Below are 16,008 nucleotides of genomic sequence, written 5' to 3'. Positions count from 1 at the left end.
GATTGGTGAGAGTGTGGCTATGAACTCCTCCCCCAAACCACTCTTCTACCAATTATTATGCACAGTTCATGCATCACTTTTGTCACCCATCCTCCTTTCCAGAACAATCACGTGTTACTAAGAAATGACCTTTTGTGATAACGAACCTTCCACTGACTTCTATTTGCGACATTTCTAGATCTTCTCCAAAAATATAAATACATCTGTAGCCAGACTGTTTGATCAGTTCAGTTATTGACTGAGTAGAAATAAGTGCGTTGTCTTTAATTGTGATTCTTTTCAAGTTGTTTTTTTTATTTAATATTTAACATAGTTTCAGTTATTATTGTCAGTGATTTTTAAGCATGTCAATTATGGATCAGTGGTTATATTGATTATAACCACATCAAACTTAATGTGGTTATAATCCACATCAAGTTTGGGTTAAAAAACCCAAACTTGATGTGGTTTATAACCCATCGCCAAGTACTTCTCAACACATGTCCGCAGCTACGAGTACACCCACACCAGGATATAGTAAAAAGGCACATGCCTCAGGTACTACACAAAAGAAAAGGAAATACTGTGAAGAGTATATTAAATGTGGGTTTTCATTTGTAGGGGATGATGATGATGATTGTCCTAACCCTTTGTGTGTTGTGTGTGTGGGGAAGTATTATCCAACGGCTGCATGAAACCCTCTCTACTCATGCGACATTTAGAAACTAAACATCCTATGTATAAAAACAAAGAAATACATTATTTTCAGCACTTAGAAAAGCATCATGTAACTTCATACATGATGTCAGGAAAGAAAGACAATGAATATGCAGTTGAGGCTTCCTACCGTATTGCTTATCGCATAGCTAAATGTGGTAAACATTTAGTTGAAGATTTAATTTCTCCTTGTATTAAGGATGCCGTGTTTTGTATGTTTGGTGAAGAACATGTCCGCAAAATCAATACTATCTCTTTTTCAAACAATACAATGTCTCGAAGAATTCAGAATATGTCTGACGATGTTGAAGCTGCAGTAGTAGATAGAATTAAAAAAAAAGTAAATTCTTTTCCATCGAGGTTGATGAAAGTGTAGATGTTGTTGATTTATCTATTTTGCTCGTCATCACGAGGTACTTGACAGAAAATGAAATTGAAGAAACTTGTTGCTTTGTTACCCATTGACAGAGCATACCACAGATGAAGATAATTTTAATGTGATCGATGGTTATTTCATTGAAATGGATATTAGTTGGTTGAATTTTTGTGGTGTATGCACTGACTGAGCTAAGTCTATGTCAGGTTGTTTTATAGGCCTATGTGACTGAGTTAAAGAAGTATCTCCCCATCTACCATGGAGTCACTGCTGCATTCATAGACAAACTCTTGCATCCAAGCCTGTTCCTAGTGAACTGAAAGACGTTTTTGATGAGGCTGTAAAAGTTGTAAATGTTATTAAGTCACAACCACGATACTCCAGATTGTTTAAAGCACTGTGTAAAGAAATGAACAGGCTTCACAGCACATTATTTTGCATATGGAGGTAAGGTGGCTATCTCATGGTAAATACTTGCATGGCTGTTTAAACTTAGACATGAAGTCCAGGTTTTTTTTGAAGACCATCATTTTTGTCTTGCTCCAAAGTTTCATGATAGTGATTGGCTTCAAAGTCTTGCATATTTATTAGATATTTTTCTAGAAATAAACAAACTCAACTTGCGACTTCAAAACAGCTCAATCACTATATTCAAAGTAACAGACAAAATTTCTAGTTACTTGTTCCACTTTTATGCCTCTCACACCAAATAATGCAATCTGAACATCCTTGTTAACCACACTCTAGCTTCTGAGATGACCCGAATGAAGTGTGATATTTGTTTTTAAATAACTCAGTTGTGCTATTTTAACACTAAGGAAATTCATAATTTTTTATTTATTTATGTATTATTATTATTACTTGACACCTCCAAGCAGCTCAAGGATTATTCATGGGAGAGCACACTACTCCTCTATAACTCACCGTCTCCCTTACTTAATCTTCCAGCTACATGACACTACCATCCACAATATCATCTACCATCGATCATCACCACCAATAGTATATTCTGTCTATAAATTATTGGTGATTCCGTATAATGTTCCTCATAATGATTCACATATAATGATTCCTTTCATCATTACGAGAATCAAATTCATATCTTTTCAATTGAGTTGCACAATGTATCATTATTCTTCCAATTGCACTATGGAGGCATTTTATTTTCAAGTACATGCAAGGTTATTGTAATGAAGTTGATGGTTCAGAAGTAGTTTGTACAATGAAATTGTAGGGAGGCCCTACAATTTCATCTGATGGTGAAAATATATTGAAATTTCCCCTTCACTATAGACTTGACTAACTTTTAATTATGTATTATTAATAATATTATGTATTATCTTTACAGACCATAAAAATATCAAACCTATGACTTATATCAGATCTTGGGAATTCTATTTAAGTTTATAAAATGCATTATGAGTAATATTATATACTGTATTTTAACTAGTCCTCAAAAAGTTTAGAAATTTAACAATTGGTTCTAGAGAAGCACTGGCTCTGTCTCCAGCTTGTCAGAAACCACTGCTGATCTCTCTATGAATTTGCCAGAGATGGAGTGAAGAATATTATAACAAAAATAACAGAAAGATTGCATTTAGTCTAATATTCACATGCAAAAAATATAATTTTCCATTTGAAACTTTACTTGCAGCTAATTTTTTTTTTATAGCAAAACAAATAGTGGATTTGAGATATAATTTTACAATCTTTATGCTATATAACTTTTAAAAATGAAATTTAAGATTTTTTTGAATGTTAACTTTTTATGACAGCTTTACTTTATGATCACAGAATGTGTAGTCATTAATAGGTCATTATTATTTATTTAAGTACAAAACCAGAAGTACTGGAAGAAGAAGAAGAACCATGTTGTCTGATATCAGGAGACTGTTCCGAAATTTCAGAAACACCAACACCACCAAGTCTTGTAAATTCTGGTAATTTTTATTTTATTTGGAATTCCTTCTAAATATCATAATGTAGCAAAAAACAAAAGATATTTGTAAAGAGATCTCTGAATATCAGTAACACAAATAATGCATTACTATGGTAGAAACGAGTGTGTTATTATTCATATTATTATATAATATGATAATATAATATTATATTATCATAGATATTTATATAAAATATATTCAGTTCATATCAATTTCATGAGAGCCCAAATGTATGATATATGGTGTCTCCCAAATATACTGGGCAGCTACCAAGATGGCAAGCAACTCTCTGCACAGAGGGAAAAGGAACGTGCATCCTCAGTTAAGTGAACTGTTGAGAAACTATTTGTTAGAAAACTCTCTTAGGAAAATATTAAGCATAAGAACCTGGATGTGGTCTCCTGCACACAGGAAAGTTAGATATACTCCAGGAATAACCTTTCTCTGGTTTGCAAGAATCTAACTACATTAGAGTAGCTGTGATGGTTGATAGCAACAAGGCAAAAGCTGTACTTGGTGTCAACTTTATGAGCAATAGAATTATGATCTTAAGGATTAACACAAAATCTCTACTGCTAACCTTTTTTCAGATTTATGTTACTACATATAAAACTGATGAGGATACCACTGACTTCCACAATGAATTAAATAGAGCCTTCAGAGGAATGCCAAACCAGGATATTGTGGTACTCCAAGAAGACGTAAATGCTAAGGTTGGATATAGAAATGATGACAGAAGAGTTTATGGGTGGTGTGAACTTGGTATTAGAAATCAGAGAAGCAAAAAACTAATAGATTTTTGCATTGAGAATGAACTGCCTATTGTGAACACATTTTATTCACAATAGGGAAGACTACATTTGGCAGTCCCCTGGAGACAGATTTAGAAATCAAATAGACTATATAATGATGAGAAACAGATGAAAAACTATGATACAAAACTGAAAGACTTGTCCTGGGCCACACTGTATATCAGATTACCAACTGCTGATCAACAACCAGGTCAAGGTTATCCCAGAAACAAGTAGAAAGAAAATGAATAAGACTCTTTCAAGAGAAACACCTGATTTGATCAACCACAGGAAAGAAATCAGATCTGGGGAAATGACAGATTATTATTATTCTAACAGATAAACTTAGGTGTTGATGGTTATTCATGACTTATTTTTCACGGTATTAACAACACCACAAACACTTTTATCAACAAAGATGTTTTATTAACGCTTATATTTCGCTGATTTTCAACTCAGCATCATCAGAGTTGTAAACACACTTGTAAACGCGAGAGTGAGTGAGTGAAACAGTATAATTGCAAAAAACAAAAGATCTAAAGTCCTATTTTTTGGCGCCCCCTCTAACGAAAAAAAAAAAAAAAACAGCAGTTATCCAGGAGTTTTTCTTAGGACAACCGTCTCCCAAATTTTCGGCAAATTAATGCAACCATATTTGTTAAGGTTGGGAGAATTCTTCAAAGCCATTGCTGACTCAAAAAATAATCTTTCAGATCTATAACGACTCCTAAATAGCACATTCGTTTTCCTCCATCTAATCCTGTGTGAAGGAGTGTCCAAAGCATGGTCTGCTAGTCCCGACTTGCCATAGTAATAGTAGCGAATGTATCTTTCATGTTCTTCCAGGCAGATGTTCACTGATCTTCCTGTTTGCCCATAATAGGCCAAGTCACAGTCACACGGAACTTCATACACTCCTGGGTGTGCTAAAGGGCGAAGTTTATCCTTAGGCGAGCGGATCCGCTCTGATCCGCTCGCCTTTTCCTTTCTTTTTTCTGATCCTTTTCTGCCTATCAACCAATTTCTGCAACCCACAAATCTTCAACCTGTTCTCATAAGGTTCATTCCATAGACCTGCTATCATCTTGGTCACTCACCTCTGGATCCTCTCCACCCCATTAAGAAGAAACCCTGGTGCCCAGATCTGGGCACAGTAGTCAAGATGGGGTCTTATCAAGCTTGATACAGAGGAACAATAACTTGCTTGTCTCTGCTCGTCAAAGTATTCTTCAGTAACCAAGTGATTTGATGAGCTGATTTATCCACTTTTGCAATGTGCCCCCTAAACTTTAACTCCCTATCCACCAACATTCCCAAATCCCTGGCCTCGTTAATCTTCTGGAGTACAGTTCCACCAATGTGGTATACTGCTGCTAATCTTTTCACCCCAATATGCATAACCTTACACTTTGCCACATTAAATTGACATCCATTCTCCTTACCCCAGTCCTCCAATCTATCCAAATCATCCTGCAAAATTTTGACATCATGTGCATTCACTATTACTTGGCCTATTATGGGCAAACATTCACATTCACTATTGCTCTACCCAACTTTGCATCATCAGCAAACAAATGAACAGTTCCTCTCAGATCCTTTCCTATATCGTTAATGAACAAATTAAATAGTAGTGGTCAAAGAACAGAACCCTGCGGCACACCACTAGTCACAGGTCATCTTTTGGACTCTATCCGTGAATAAACTATTCTCTGATATCTCTCCATCAACCACCCTCCTATCCATCTCACCAACCCTATATCCATACCCATATGCTGCAGTTTACTGATTAAAATTCCATGCGGTATCCTGTCAAAGGCCTTAGCAAGGTCCAGCAGTATCACTGTATGCCCATTACCTTTATCCAGTTCAGCCGTCACTGTGTTATAAAACGTAAGCAAGTTAGTGAGGCATGATCTACCCTTCACAAAACTATGCTGTCCCCTATACAGTATCCCATTTTCATCTGTCCATTCCTGTATTTTTCTCTTGACTACTTTCTCCAAAACCTTGACGACTCCTGATATGCTGATCAGTCGGTAATTTGCAACAGTAGTCTTGGAGCTTCCTTTATGTAATGGAACTATTATTTTCCCCTCTTTCCATCCCCTTGGGACTAACCCAGACCCAAGACTCAAATTAAACAAAATGGTCAAAGGCACTGACAATTCTTTAGCCGCTTCTCATATGACACGAGCTGGTATACCATCCAATTCCACAGATGAATTGACATTGAGGTTTTGCAATATACTATTCACCTCCATCTCATTCACCTCAATTCCTGTATAAGCTATTGGTTCCTTCATTCCTGCAATATCACCACCTGGATGATATACACTTGCAAAGTGCTTGCTCAGTAATTCCACCATATCAACTGATTCAGTTACCTCCCTACCATCGGCATTCCTTAAAATCATTCTGCCGTATACATTTTTTCTTTTACTTGCAGCATATCGAAAAAACTGTTTGGGATTCTCTTTAGCTTGCATGGCTAATTTCCTTTCATAATCTGCTTTTGCTTTTCTTACCACACTCGTTACCTTTCTGGCCTGTGCTTTATACTGTTCATTAGCCTGCAGGTCACTTTTCTGCTTAAATTCCCTCCACAGTTGTTTCTTTTTTTGCAGCTCAAGCTTAATGGTGTTATTCATCCATTTAACCCCTACTTGATTTACTATCCGGACTCTAGGTATACAGTCAGCCATTACCTCCTTCAAACGCTCCTTTACCGCTTCCCATGCACTATCAACCTCCAGCCCTTGCAGTTTTACATGCCATGGCACTGAACCAATCTCCTAAGCTTGTCATACTTACTAGCCCGGTAATTCCACATGTGCTCTTAGCCATCTCCCAGGTCACGACATTATGATCACTCTCACCAATTAGTGGCAACATGGTCATATTCATTACAGTCAAATTCTCAGATGCAATTACTACGTCAAGCACTCTCGAACCCCTAGTATATTCCATTACATGCTGTCTCAGGTAGTTATCTCTTAATAACTGCATAAAATCCAATTCCTTCCTCCCATGTGTCCTCTCCTCCTTCCAATCAATGTTACGATAGTTAAAATAGATACCATATTGTACCATAAATAAATAGATACCATATTGAAAAACAAGATACCATAATATACCATAGTTACCATAGATGAAAGCAATAGAAATTTATTACAAAGAAATCAGTAAGACAATAAAGAAATCTTGCAGGAAAGATAAAGAAACACATCAATAAAATATGTGAGGAGATCAAGCAGATATTACTATACATATGGGACTCGAAAATCAAAAAAAAAAAAAAACATTCAAAAATCAAAGCGCTCTCTAATAGTTTTAAGGAAATAAAGAAAAAAAAAATCCTACAACATAGAAGATAAAGGTGAGCACATCCTAACCAAATAAAGAAATTTTAGAAAGATGGAAAGAATCCTCTGAGGAAAAATTCAGATATATGAGATAATGAATATTTGAGAAAAACATAGGAAAATAGACCTCCTATCCTCAGAGAGGAGATGAAACTAGCTATCAAAAATATGAAAACTGGAAAATTTGTATGTGGCCTATTCTGGAAAATAATGTTGCGGATTGGGTTCGAGAAAATCGCCAACATGGACTCATTATAACGAGAAATAATATTCGTTTATTTGCTTTGAAGTGGGGCAAAGCAAATAAAAAGGACAACGAAAACTTCAAAGCTACAGTGAGTTGGTGTAGCCAGTTTATGGAAAGGAAAAATTTAGTGCTTCGACTAAAAACGAAAATCGCACAGAAGCTGCCAAAGGATTTGGATAGGTTATTAAGTTTTCAAAGATTTATAATTGCTAAAAAAAAGCAATTATAAATTGCTTTTTTTTAATTTATAATTAAAAATATTTCAAATTGGAAATATGGATGAAACTCCAATTGTGTTTGACATGATCGGGAATAGAACAGTAGAATTGAAAGGAAGTAAAACTATTTCTTTAAAAACAACTGGACATGAAAAAAGCCGTTTAACAGTTGTACTTGCTTGTATAGCTAATGGTACTAAATTAAAATCTATGATAATTTTTAAAAGAAAAACAATGCCAAACATCAAAATTCCAAGAACCGTTTTTGTCCATGTTCATGAGAATGGTTGGATGGACAAAGCAGGAGTTAATCTGTAGATAAAAAATATTTGGAATACACAAAAAGGTGCATTAAAAAATCCAAACAGCCTTTTAGTGTGGGACATGTTCAAATCCCATTTAACGGAGTGCACAAAATCTTTATTAAGAGAGAATAATATCAATATGGCAGTGATTCCAAGTGGGTTAACTTCACTAGTGCGACCATTGGATGTTTGTATAAACCAGCCATTTAAGACAGTTTATGAAAACAGTGGAATGCGTGGATGCAAGAGGGAGAGAAAAGTTACACAAAAGGAGGACAAATGCGACATGCATCTTTGGTAACTTTGCGTGAATGGGTAGCGAAAGCATGGGATGAAATAAAACCAGATACAGTAATAAAATCTTTTAAAAAATGTGCTATATCTAACAAATTAGATGGCTCGGAAGATGATTTTGTTTACAATGATGACGAAATTGATGCTAAATCTGATGGAGAAAACGAATACAATTTATATGATGATATACCGGAAGAAATTGCAGAACCAGAGTACAATGAACTTTTCATATATTCAGACAGTGAAAATTAAATTTTAATTATGTAGTTACCTACCTATTTTCTTTTGTAAATAAATAATTATATAACATGTAAATAATTTTTTCTGTAAATAAATTTGATATAAGTTGAAATATTTTTACTTATTTATCCTTTTTGTATATTGCTAATAAATTTAACAGAGTATGATACGTACTAGTTTTTTCTTGGAAAGCAATCAATTTTTGACCCATCGTATAAGTCGCCTAAAAAATTTAGTACTTTTTTCCAATGCTGAAAAGTCGACTTATATGCCAGAATATATGGTATTGCTTTGGTAACTTCCATGGAGTCAACAGACTCATCGTGGAAGGCCCAGTTTACCAACAACATAATGAGCTTTGAAGTTATTTATACTACCTACATTTCACATTGCACTCTAGCAATGCATTCCACTCACTAACACTCTCCACATAAAAAATCTACTCCTCACACACTTCTTCACTATATCATTATACAACTTCCAGGAATGACTTCTCATTCTACCCATTTTAACATCCACTCTTTTATAATTCCTTCTGTATTAATCTGATAGAATCCCTTAATTAATTCCTTAACTCATATCTCTTCTTTTTTACCTATTTGCCAACCTCTGTAATCCATATTCCCTTAAACGTGCTTCATAACCAACACTCCAAAGTCCTGATATCGTTTTGATCATTCATCTTTGGATCCTCTTTAATGTTTTCACATCACAATGAAAATTAGGCGATGAAATCTGAGCACAATACCCCATATGTGGTCTCTGACTAATGCCCTATCCCTACATGTCAATTTACTTTTTATCACAGCAGCAATACAATGTGCAGTCTTTGCAGCACTTGTAATGTGTCCTCGGAACTTTAGTTCACCTACCATCACTCTAAGATTCCGATTCTCATCCTCTTCCTGAAATACAGCTCCACCGATAGTACATAGCCTTATATCTCTGTATCTCAAAGTTTAACACCTTGCGTTTATTAATATGAAAACTGCAACCCCACTCATTTGTCCAAGCTAAAAGTCTATTCAAATATTCCTGTAAAGAATTAACATCAGCACTACTCCTGGTAATTCTACCTAACTTTGTATCATTGGCAAGCATTTGAAAATCCCCAGTCAATCCACATGAAATATCATTAACAAATAAGTTAAACAGTAGGAATCCAAGAAAAGAACCCTGAGGCATGTCACGGGCCACCTTCCTTTTCTGAGACACTACTCCATCATACACAACTTGCTGGTATCTTTCAGAAAGCCAATCTTCAATCCATCTAACTAATCTGCTATCTAATCCCATCTTATGCAGCTTATAGACCAATCGGTCATGTGGTAATCTATCAAATGGCTTTGCAAAGTCCAAAAAAAATCAATGAATCTCCCTTATGCCAAATTATCATAAAACTTAAGCAGATTGCTAAAATAAGACCTGTGCTTCACAAACCCATGCTGACCATCATAAGAAATCTTATGTCTGTCAACCCAATCCTGTATTCTATTTCTAACCAATTTCTCCCAACCAATTTCCAACCTGCAGTTGTGATCACTTTGATCACAACTGCAGATATATAGACTGTAATCTATAATTGGAAACTTCTGTTCTTGAACCATGCTTGTGGAGAGGTATTATTTTGTCTTCTTTCCACTCCTTAGGAATATTATTAAAGAAGGAATTAATAATCAAGAGGTAGTGTGGCTGAGTGGTCTAAGATGCTGGTTTTAGGCACCAGTCTCATTGAGACATGGGTTCGAATCCCACCACTGCTATATATTTTGTCTCCACCGGTAGCTCAGTTGGCAGAGTGGTGGACTGTAGTAAAGATATTTCAGTAATCCATAGGTCGATGGTTCAAATTTTCCTCGACGGTAGGTTTTCACTTGGTGGAGCAGCAGGAAGGAGTGATGACAAGGGGGCCATCCCTGGAAGTTACGAAAGGAAACTGTGAGCAAGAGGGTGAGGAGTGGCATGGAGGGTGGTTGAAACCTTGGAATGCATTGCCTGATGGAGTGGTGAGAACAAGAACGGTCAATGAGTGGGTATGATAGACTTTGTGCTTCCTAGGAAGGTCCTCCCACAATGAGTCTCTTGACTACATGGAGGCCTGAATAATAATTATAATCACTTGAAAACTCATCTCTCTTTAGAATGGGCTGGATTCATGAAGGGAAGAGATACCAGAGAGAAGATCTCAAATCGAAGACACTTTATTGAGAAATCAATAAAGTGTCTTCGATATGGGGGGAGGGTATTTTTTTGGTTGTAGAAGTGTATGTTCACGGGGCCGGTTTGCCTGCTTGTGGGATGAAAAACGCCAGATAAACTGGCGGAAAAAACCCTACTACCTGCCCCCAAGACTGGCTAACTTGGCTGTGCCTGAGAAAGATCCTCAAGTTCCCCATGTCTTTGACAGGAATCGAACCTGGGACACTCCTTCCCCAGGCATATGGTTGCGAAGCGCAAAGCCACTAAGCTAACCGAGCAGACAAATTAAATTACATAAGACTATATAGCTTAATTTCATTTCTTCCACTTATTGTTTCTTGTGTGTATTTGCATGTGTTATTTCAATTTTCACATTGTATTCCTGAAGATGTCCCAAAGGTAGCCCATTCCACACAGTCATCATATGCTATGAGAAGATTCTAGAACTAACATGCTTTCTAACCAACACCCTCCTCACTTTCCAGGGATAACCCTTGCTTTCCCAAGCATCAGTTGGTCTTGCTGCAAAATTTGTATCTATAGTGCAGGGCCCTTTACCAACCCACATGCTTCTAACATATCTTCTCTCATCCATTTATCAAACTTGAACACAACATCCCTTCAATCTGGAGGCCACATATCGTTTTGGTTACTTGTTGCTAGATCTTTTCAACTATCTCCTGCCTATCCATAGAACCTAGATGTTTTTTTTTTTTTTTTTTTTTATGCGAGTTTCACCCATGAAAGACTGTTATTCTCTAGCACTTTAGTATTCGTATAGTGGGCAGGCTAAGTGTTAGGTAATCTAAAAATCTTGCTTCGGAGATCAAACTTTTTCAACAATAAGCAAAGTGTTTGTATAACACCAGGCAACAAAATTCATTTACCACCTAAAGACATAGACAAACAAACATGCTTGCCTATGGTGCGATTCAAACCCGTGTTTTGTTGGTTGGAGAACAGTTTCATTACTTACCACTGGGTGGCATCTGTGCATTCTAGATGTGAATTTTCTCATAAAGTGGTAGAATAACTTCTTTCTTCCTACAAGTTAGGGTTCTCTTCAGCAGTGAAGCTACCTAATGTGAAAGCTTAATCACCTGAGCAATGTCCACTCTGTTCACTATCATCTCCAATTCATTAGCTTCAGTGACCACTTGAAGCACATTCCCATTAATATAATACTCTGCTTGCAATGTACTCACTCCAAAATGCACAACCTTACATTTGGCAAACTGAACTGATACATCCCTCTCTTGCAAATGTTAAGCCTTGGATGCTTCAAACTACTTATGTTTTTCATAGTCACTTGCTTTGAATACCTATATCCTCTTCTTAAATGAATATTTTACATGTTTGTCAATCTCCCTATATGATCACACTTTCCAGTTGGAGACAAGACATTGTGGATACCTTGGTTATGGATAAATCCTCTGATGCCATCACTAGATCCAGCCTTCTGAAAACCAGAGTCCCCCCCCCTCCATCACATGTTGATTCAAATAATTAGCTTGTAACAAATTCCATTTCCTTCCTCCATATGACCTTACCTCCTACCAATTTATGTTTATGTCACTATAGTTGAAGTTCCTGATAATACTTATCCTATGCTTATTGAGCAATTTTGCTGATGAAGGTTGGTCGATTGGTAGAGCCTCTGCTACTAATGGCTCGCAAAAAGTTAAGCAGGTTTGAGCGCGGTTAGTAGTTAGAAGGGGACAATCGTTCGATGGTGTTGGCACATTCTCCCTCGATGAGTCTTTGGACTCCCTGGAGGTGTCACATATTAATAATAATAATAATAATAATAAATAATATCTTTTACATCTTCCTTTATTCCCTTCTTTCCCCCCCCCCCCCTCCCAAGCATATTATTATTATTATTATTATTGTTTCCGGGAAACTCCAAGGAGTCGACAGACTCATCGAGGGAAGCCCTAACATCATGTCAAGAACAACTATTCGACATTGACACAGTATCTATCATACCTTGCCTTGAACTCATTCACGGTCATAACACCCACAACAGACTCTGGAAGCTTATTCCACTCATTCACCACTCTCCAAGTAAAAAACCTAGCTCTAACTCCCTTGTCAACCACACTCTTGCCCAGCTTCCATGCATGGCCCCTAGTCCTCCCACCACCAGTCATATTTTCAAAAATATCTTCTGGATTAATCTTATAGAAACCCTTCAGTAATTTGAATGTCTCAATCATATCACCCCTCCTTCGCCTATCGTCCAATCTCTGCAACCCACAAATCTTCAACCTATTCTCATAAGGTTCATTCCACAGACCTTCTATCATCTTGGTCACTTGTCTCTGGATCCTCTCCACTTCCTCCCCATCACGAAGAAACCCTGGTGCCCATAACTGGGCACAGTAGTCCAGATGGGGTCTTATCAAGGCTCGATACAGAGGAACAACAACTTGTTTGTCTCTGCATGTTAAAGTATTTTTCAGAAACCAAGTGATTTGATGAACTGATTTAGTCACTTTTGCAATGTGCCCCCTAAACTTCAATTCCCTATCCACCAACACTCCCAAATCCATGGCCTCATCAATCTCCTGGAGTATGGTTCCACCAATGCGATATACTGCTGCTATTCTTTTCACCCCAAAGTGCATAACCTTACACTTTGCCACATTAAATTGACATCCATTTTTCCTAGCCCAGTCCTCCAAACTATCCGAATCATCCTGTAAAATTTTGACATCCTGTGCACTCACAATTGCTCTACCCAACTTTGCATCATCAGCAAACAAGTGAACACTTCCTCTCAAATCCTTTCCTATATCATTGATGAACAAATTGAAAAGCAGTGGTCCAAGAACAGAGCCCTGCGACACACCACTAGTCACAAGCTGTCTTTTAGACTCCACTCCTGCATAAACCACTCTCTGGTATCTCTCCTTCAACCACCCTCCTATCCATCTCACCAACCCTATATCTATCCCCATCTGCTCCAGTTTACTGATTAGGGTTCCATGTGGTAACCTGTCAAAGGCCTTGGCAAGGTCCAGTAGTATCACTGTAAACCCATTACCCCTATCCAGTTCAGCCGTCACTGTGTTATAAAACGTGAGCAAGTTACTGAGGCATGATCTACCCTTCACAAAACCATGTTGTTCCCTATACAGTATCCCATTTTCATCTATCCAATCCTGTATTCTTTTCTTGACTAATTTCTCTAAGACCTTGACAATGATTCCTGGTATGCTAATCGGTCAGTAATTTACAACAGCAGTCTTGGAACCACCTTTATGCAGTGGAACTATTTTCCCCTCTTTACACCCCCTCAGGACTAACGCAGACCCGAGACTCAAATTAAACAAAATGGTCAAGGGTACTGACAATTCTTTAGCTGCTTCTCGTACGACACGAGCTGGTATACCATCCAATCCCACGGATGTATTGACATTGAGGTTATGCAATGGACTACTCACCTCCACTTCATTCACCACAATTCCCATATAATCTACTGGTTTATTCGTTTCTGCAATGTCACCACCTGGATGATATATACTTGCATAGTGCTCACTCAGTAACTCAACTATATCAACTGATTCAGTTACCTCCCTACCATCGGCATTCTTTAAAATCATTCTGCCATGTACATTTTTCCTTTTACTTGCTACATATCTAAAAAACTGTTTAGGATTCTCTTTAGCCTGCATGGCCAATGTTCTTTCGTAATCCTTTTTTGCTTTTCTTATATAGAAGCAATTGATTTTATATTTTGTCCTGTTAGTTTCCATCTCCCAACAGATGATCTTAAATGCACCGATAATGCACTAAAAATACATTAATCCTTATGTGTGGATGGGAGAATAGAATATTATACATTTGTGGCATTATTAGAAGTAATTTGTTTACAAATCATTGTTGAAATATGGTTGACAGAAGATGATATATAGTACAGTACTAATGGGAGTAGAAATGATAGAATAGCATTTATTATTATTATTATTATTATTATTATTATTTAGGCCTCCAAGGAGTCAAAAGACTCATCACAGGAGGTTCTTCCTAGGAAAGACAAAGTCTATCAAGGCTCATCGTGGGAGGTCCCTCCTAGGAAACACAAAGTTTATCATACCACTCCTTAAACTCATTGACTGTTCTCGCTCTCACCACTCTATCAGGCAATGCATTCCACGGTTCAACCAGCCTCCATGCAAAGAAACCACTCCTCATCCTCTTGCTCACAGTTTCCTTTCGTAGGGAGTGATGACAAGGGAGTGGTCCCTTGTCATCACTCCTTTATGCTGTTCAGCCAAGCAAAAGAACTCCCAGTGTCAACCTTGTAACCACCTCTCAACAGCTTAAAAGTCTCAATCATATCACCTCTCCTTCTTCTATTCACCAAACACTGCAGTCCACATTCCCTCAGCCGATCCTCATAACTAACATTGTACAGTTACTGAAACTGTCTTTGTTATATGCCTTTGTACCCTTTCCACAGTTAATTTATCCCCTTCAAATCATGGGGACCAAATCCGAGAACAATAGTCTAAGTGTGGTCTGATCAGGGTCTTATACAATGGGATGATAACTCTTTTATCTCTGCAGGTCAACGTCCTTCTCATTATTTATTTTGAGAAGACAGGAGAATAAAAGAGGGGGTGTGATATTACTGATGATTTAGAAGAGTTGTGTTTCCACCAAGTGAAACTTTAAGGAAGCAATGATAATGGTTTTGAGGCTATTATTATTATTATTATTATTTCCCAAGACCTCATGGAGTCAAAGACTCATCTGGGAGGACCTTTTATCACACACACACATCATGGGGACCACTATTTGGCGTGAGATTGACATGAGTAAGAATTTTAGATATTAATGGGATATTGTCTATAGGCAATACTCCCCCTCCCACTAAATGTGAAGGGAAGTGATTCTAGCTATAGAATGTGAATGAATGGTCAGTGAAAAGGAAGTGATAATTTGTGATTTTACCTATGGAAGCAGGAAAGAAGTTGTGTGAATATGGAGAATGAATTCTTTGGATTGTTTAATTATAACTGCATTACATAACATGTGATAGAGGCAACACATGGAATATGAGTGTTAGATTTAATAATAATGTCTTGTATGATGATAACAGATGATGCCATTATGATACCACAAGTCAGTGAGAGTGATTATGCAGTTCAGACATGGGGAGCAGCTAGGCCTGTGCAATCTTCACTGAGAATTGCACAATATGGAAAAGAGATAAGTAGAATTACAGAGCAGCAGACTTGGATCAAATAATGAAAGAAATTGATGACTTACCATGCATAATCAGTTGAAGGGGGATAGAAATCTAATGCCTTGGAGTTTGTTCGAGATCAG

The 16,008-nt window shown here is 37.1% G+C and overlaps 1 protein-coding gene across 2 annotated transcripts in view; it reads left to right on the top strand.

Annotated features, from left to right (window-relative positions):
• Positions 1-16,008, top strand: part of LOC150108046 (uncharacterized) — a 342,334-nt gene that overhangs the window by 61,179 nt on the left and 265,147 nt on the right. For both annotated transcript variants that reach the window (XM_090390587.1, XM_090390586.1), the window contains exon 2: positions 2,906-3,012. In XM_090390587.1, the coding sequence (XP_090246713.1) occupies positions 2,906-3,012 (107 nt within the window). The remainder of the gene's footprint in view (positions 1-2,905; positions 3,013-16,008) is intronic.

The sequence above is a fragment of the Typopeltis vanoorti genome, chromosome 3, assembly GCF_054136105.1.
Source record: "Typopeltis vanoorti isolate ZY-2024b chromosome 3, IOZ_Tvanoo_1.0, whole genome shotgun sequence".
NCBI lineage: Eukaryota > Metazoa > Arthropoda > Arachnida > Uropygi > Thelyphonidae > Typopeltis > Typopeltis vanoorti.
Note: the sequence above shows the minus strand (reverse complement) of the source record. Positions and strands in the feature narration are given on the sequence as shown.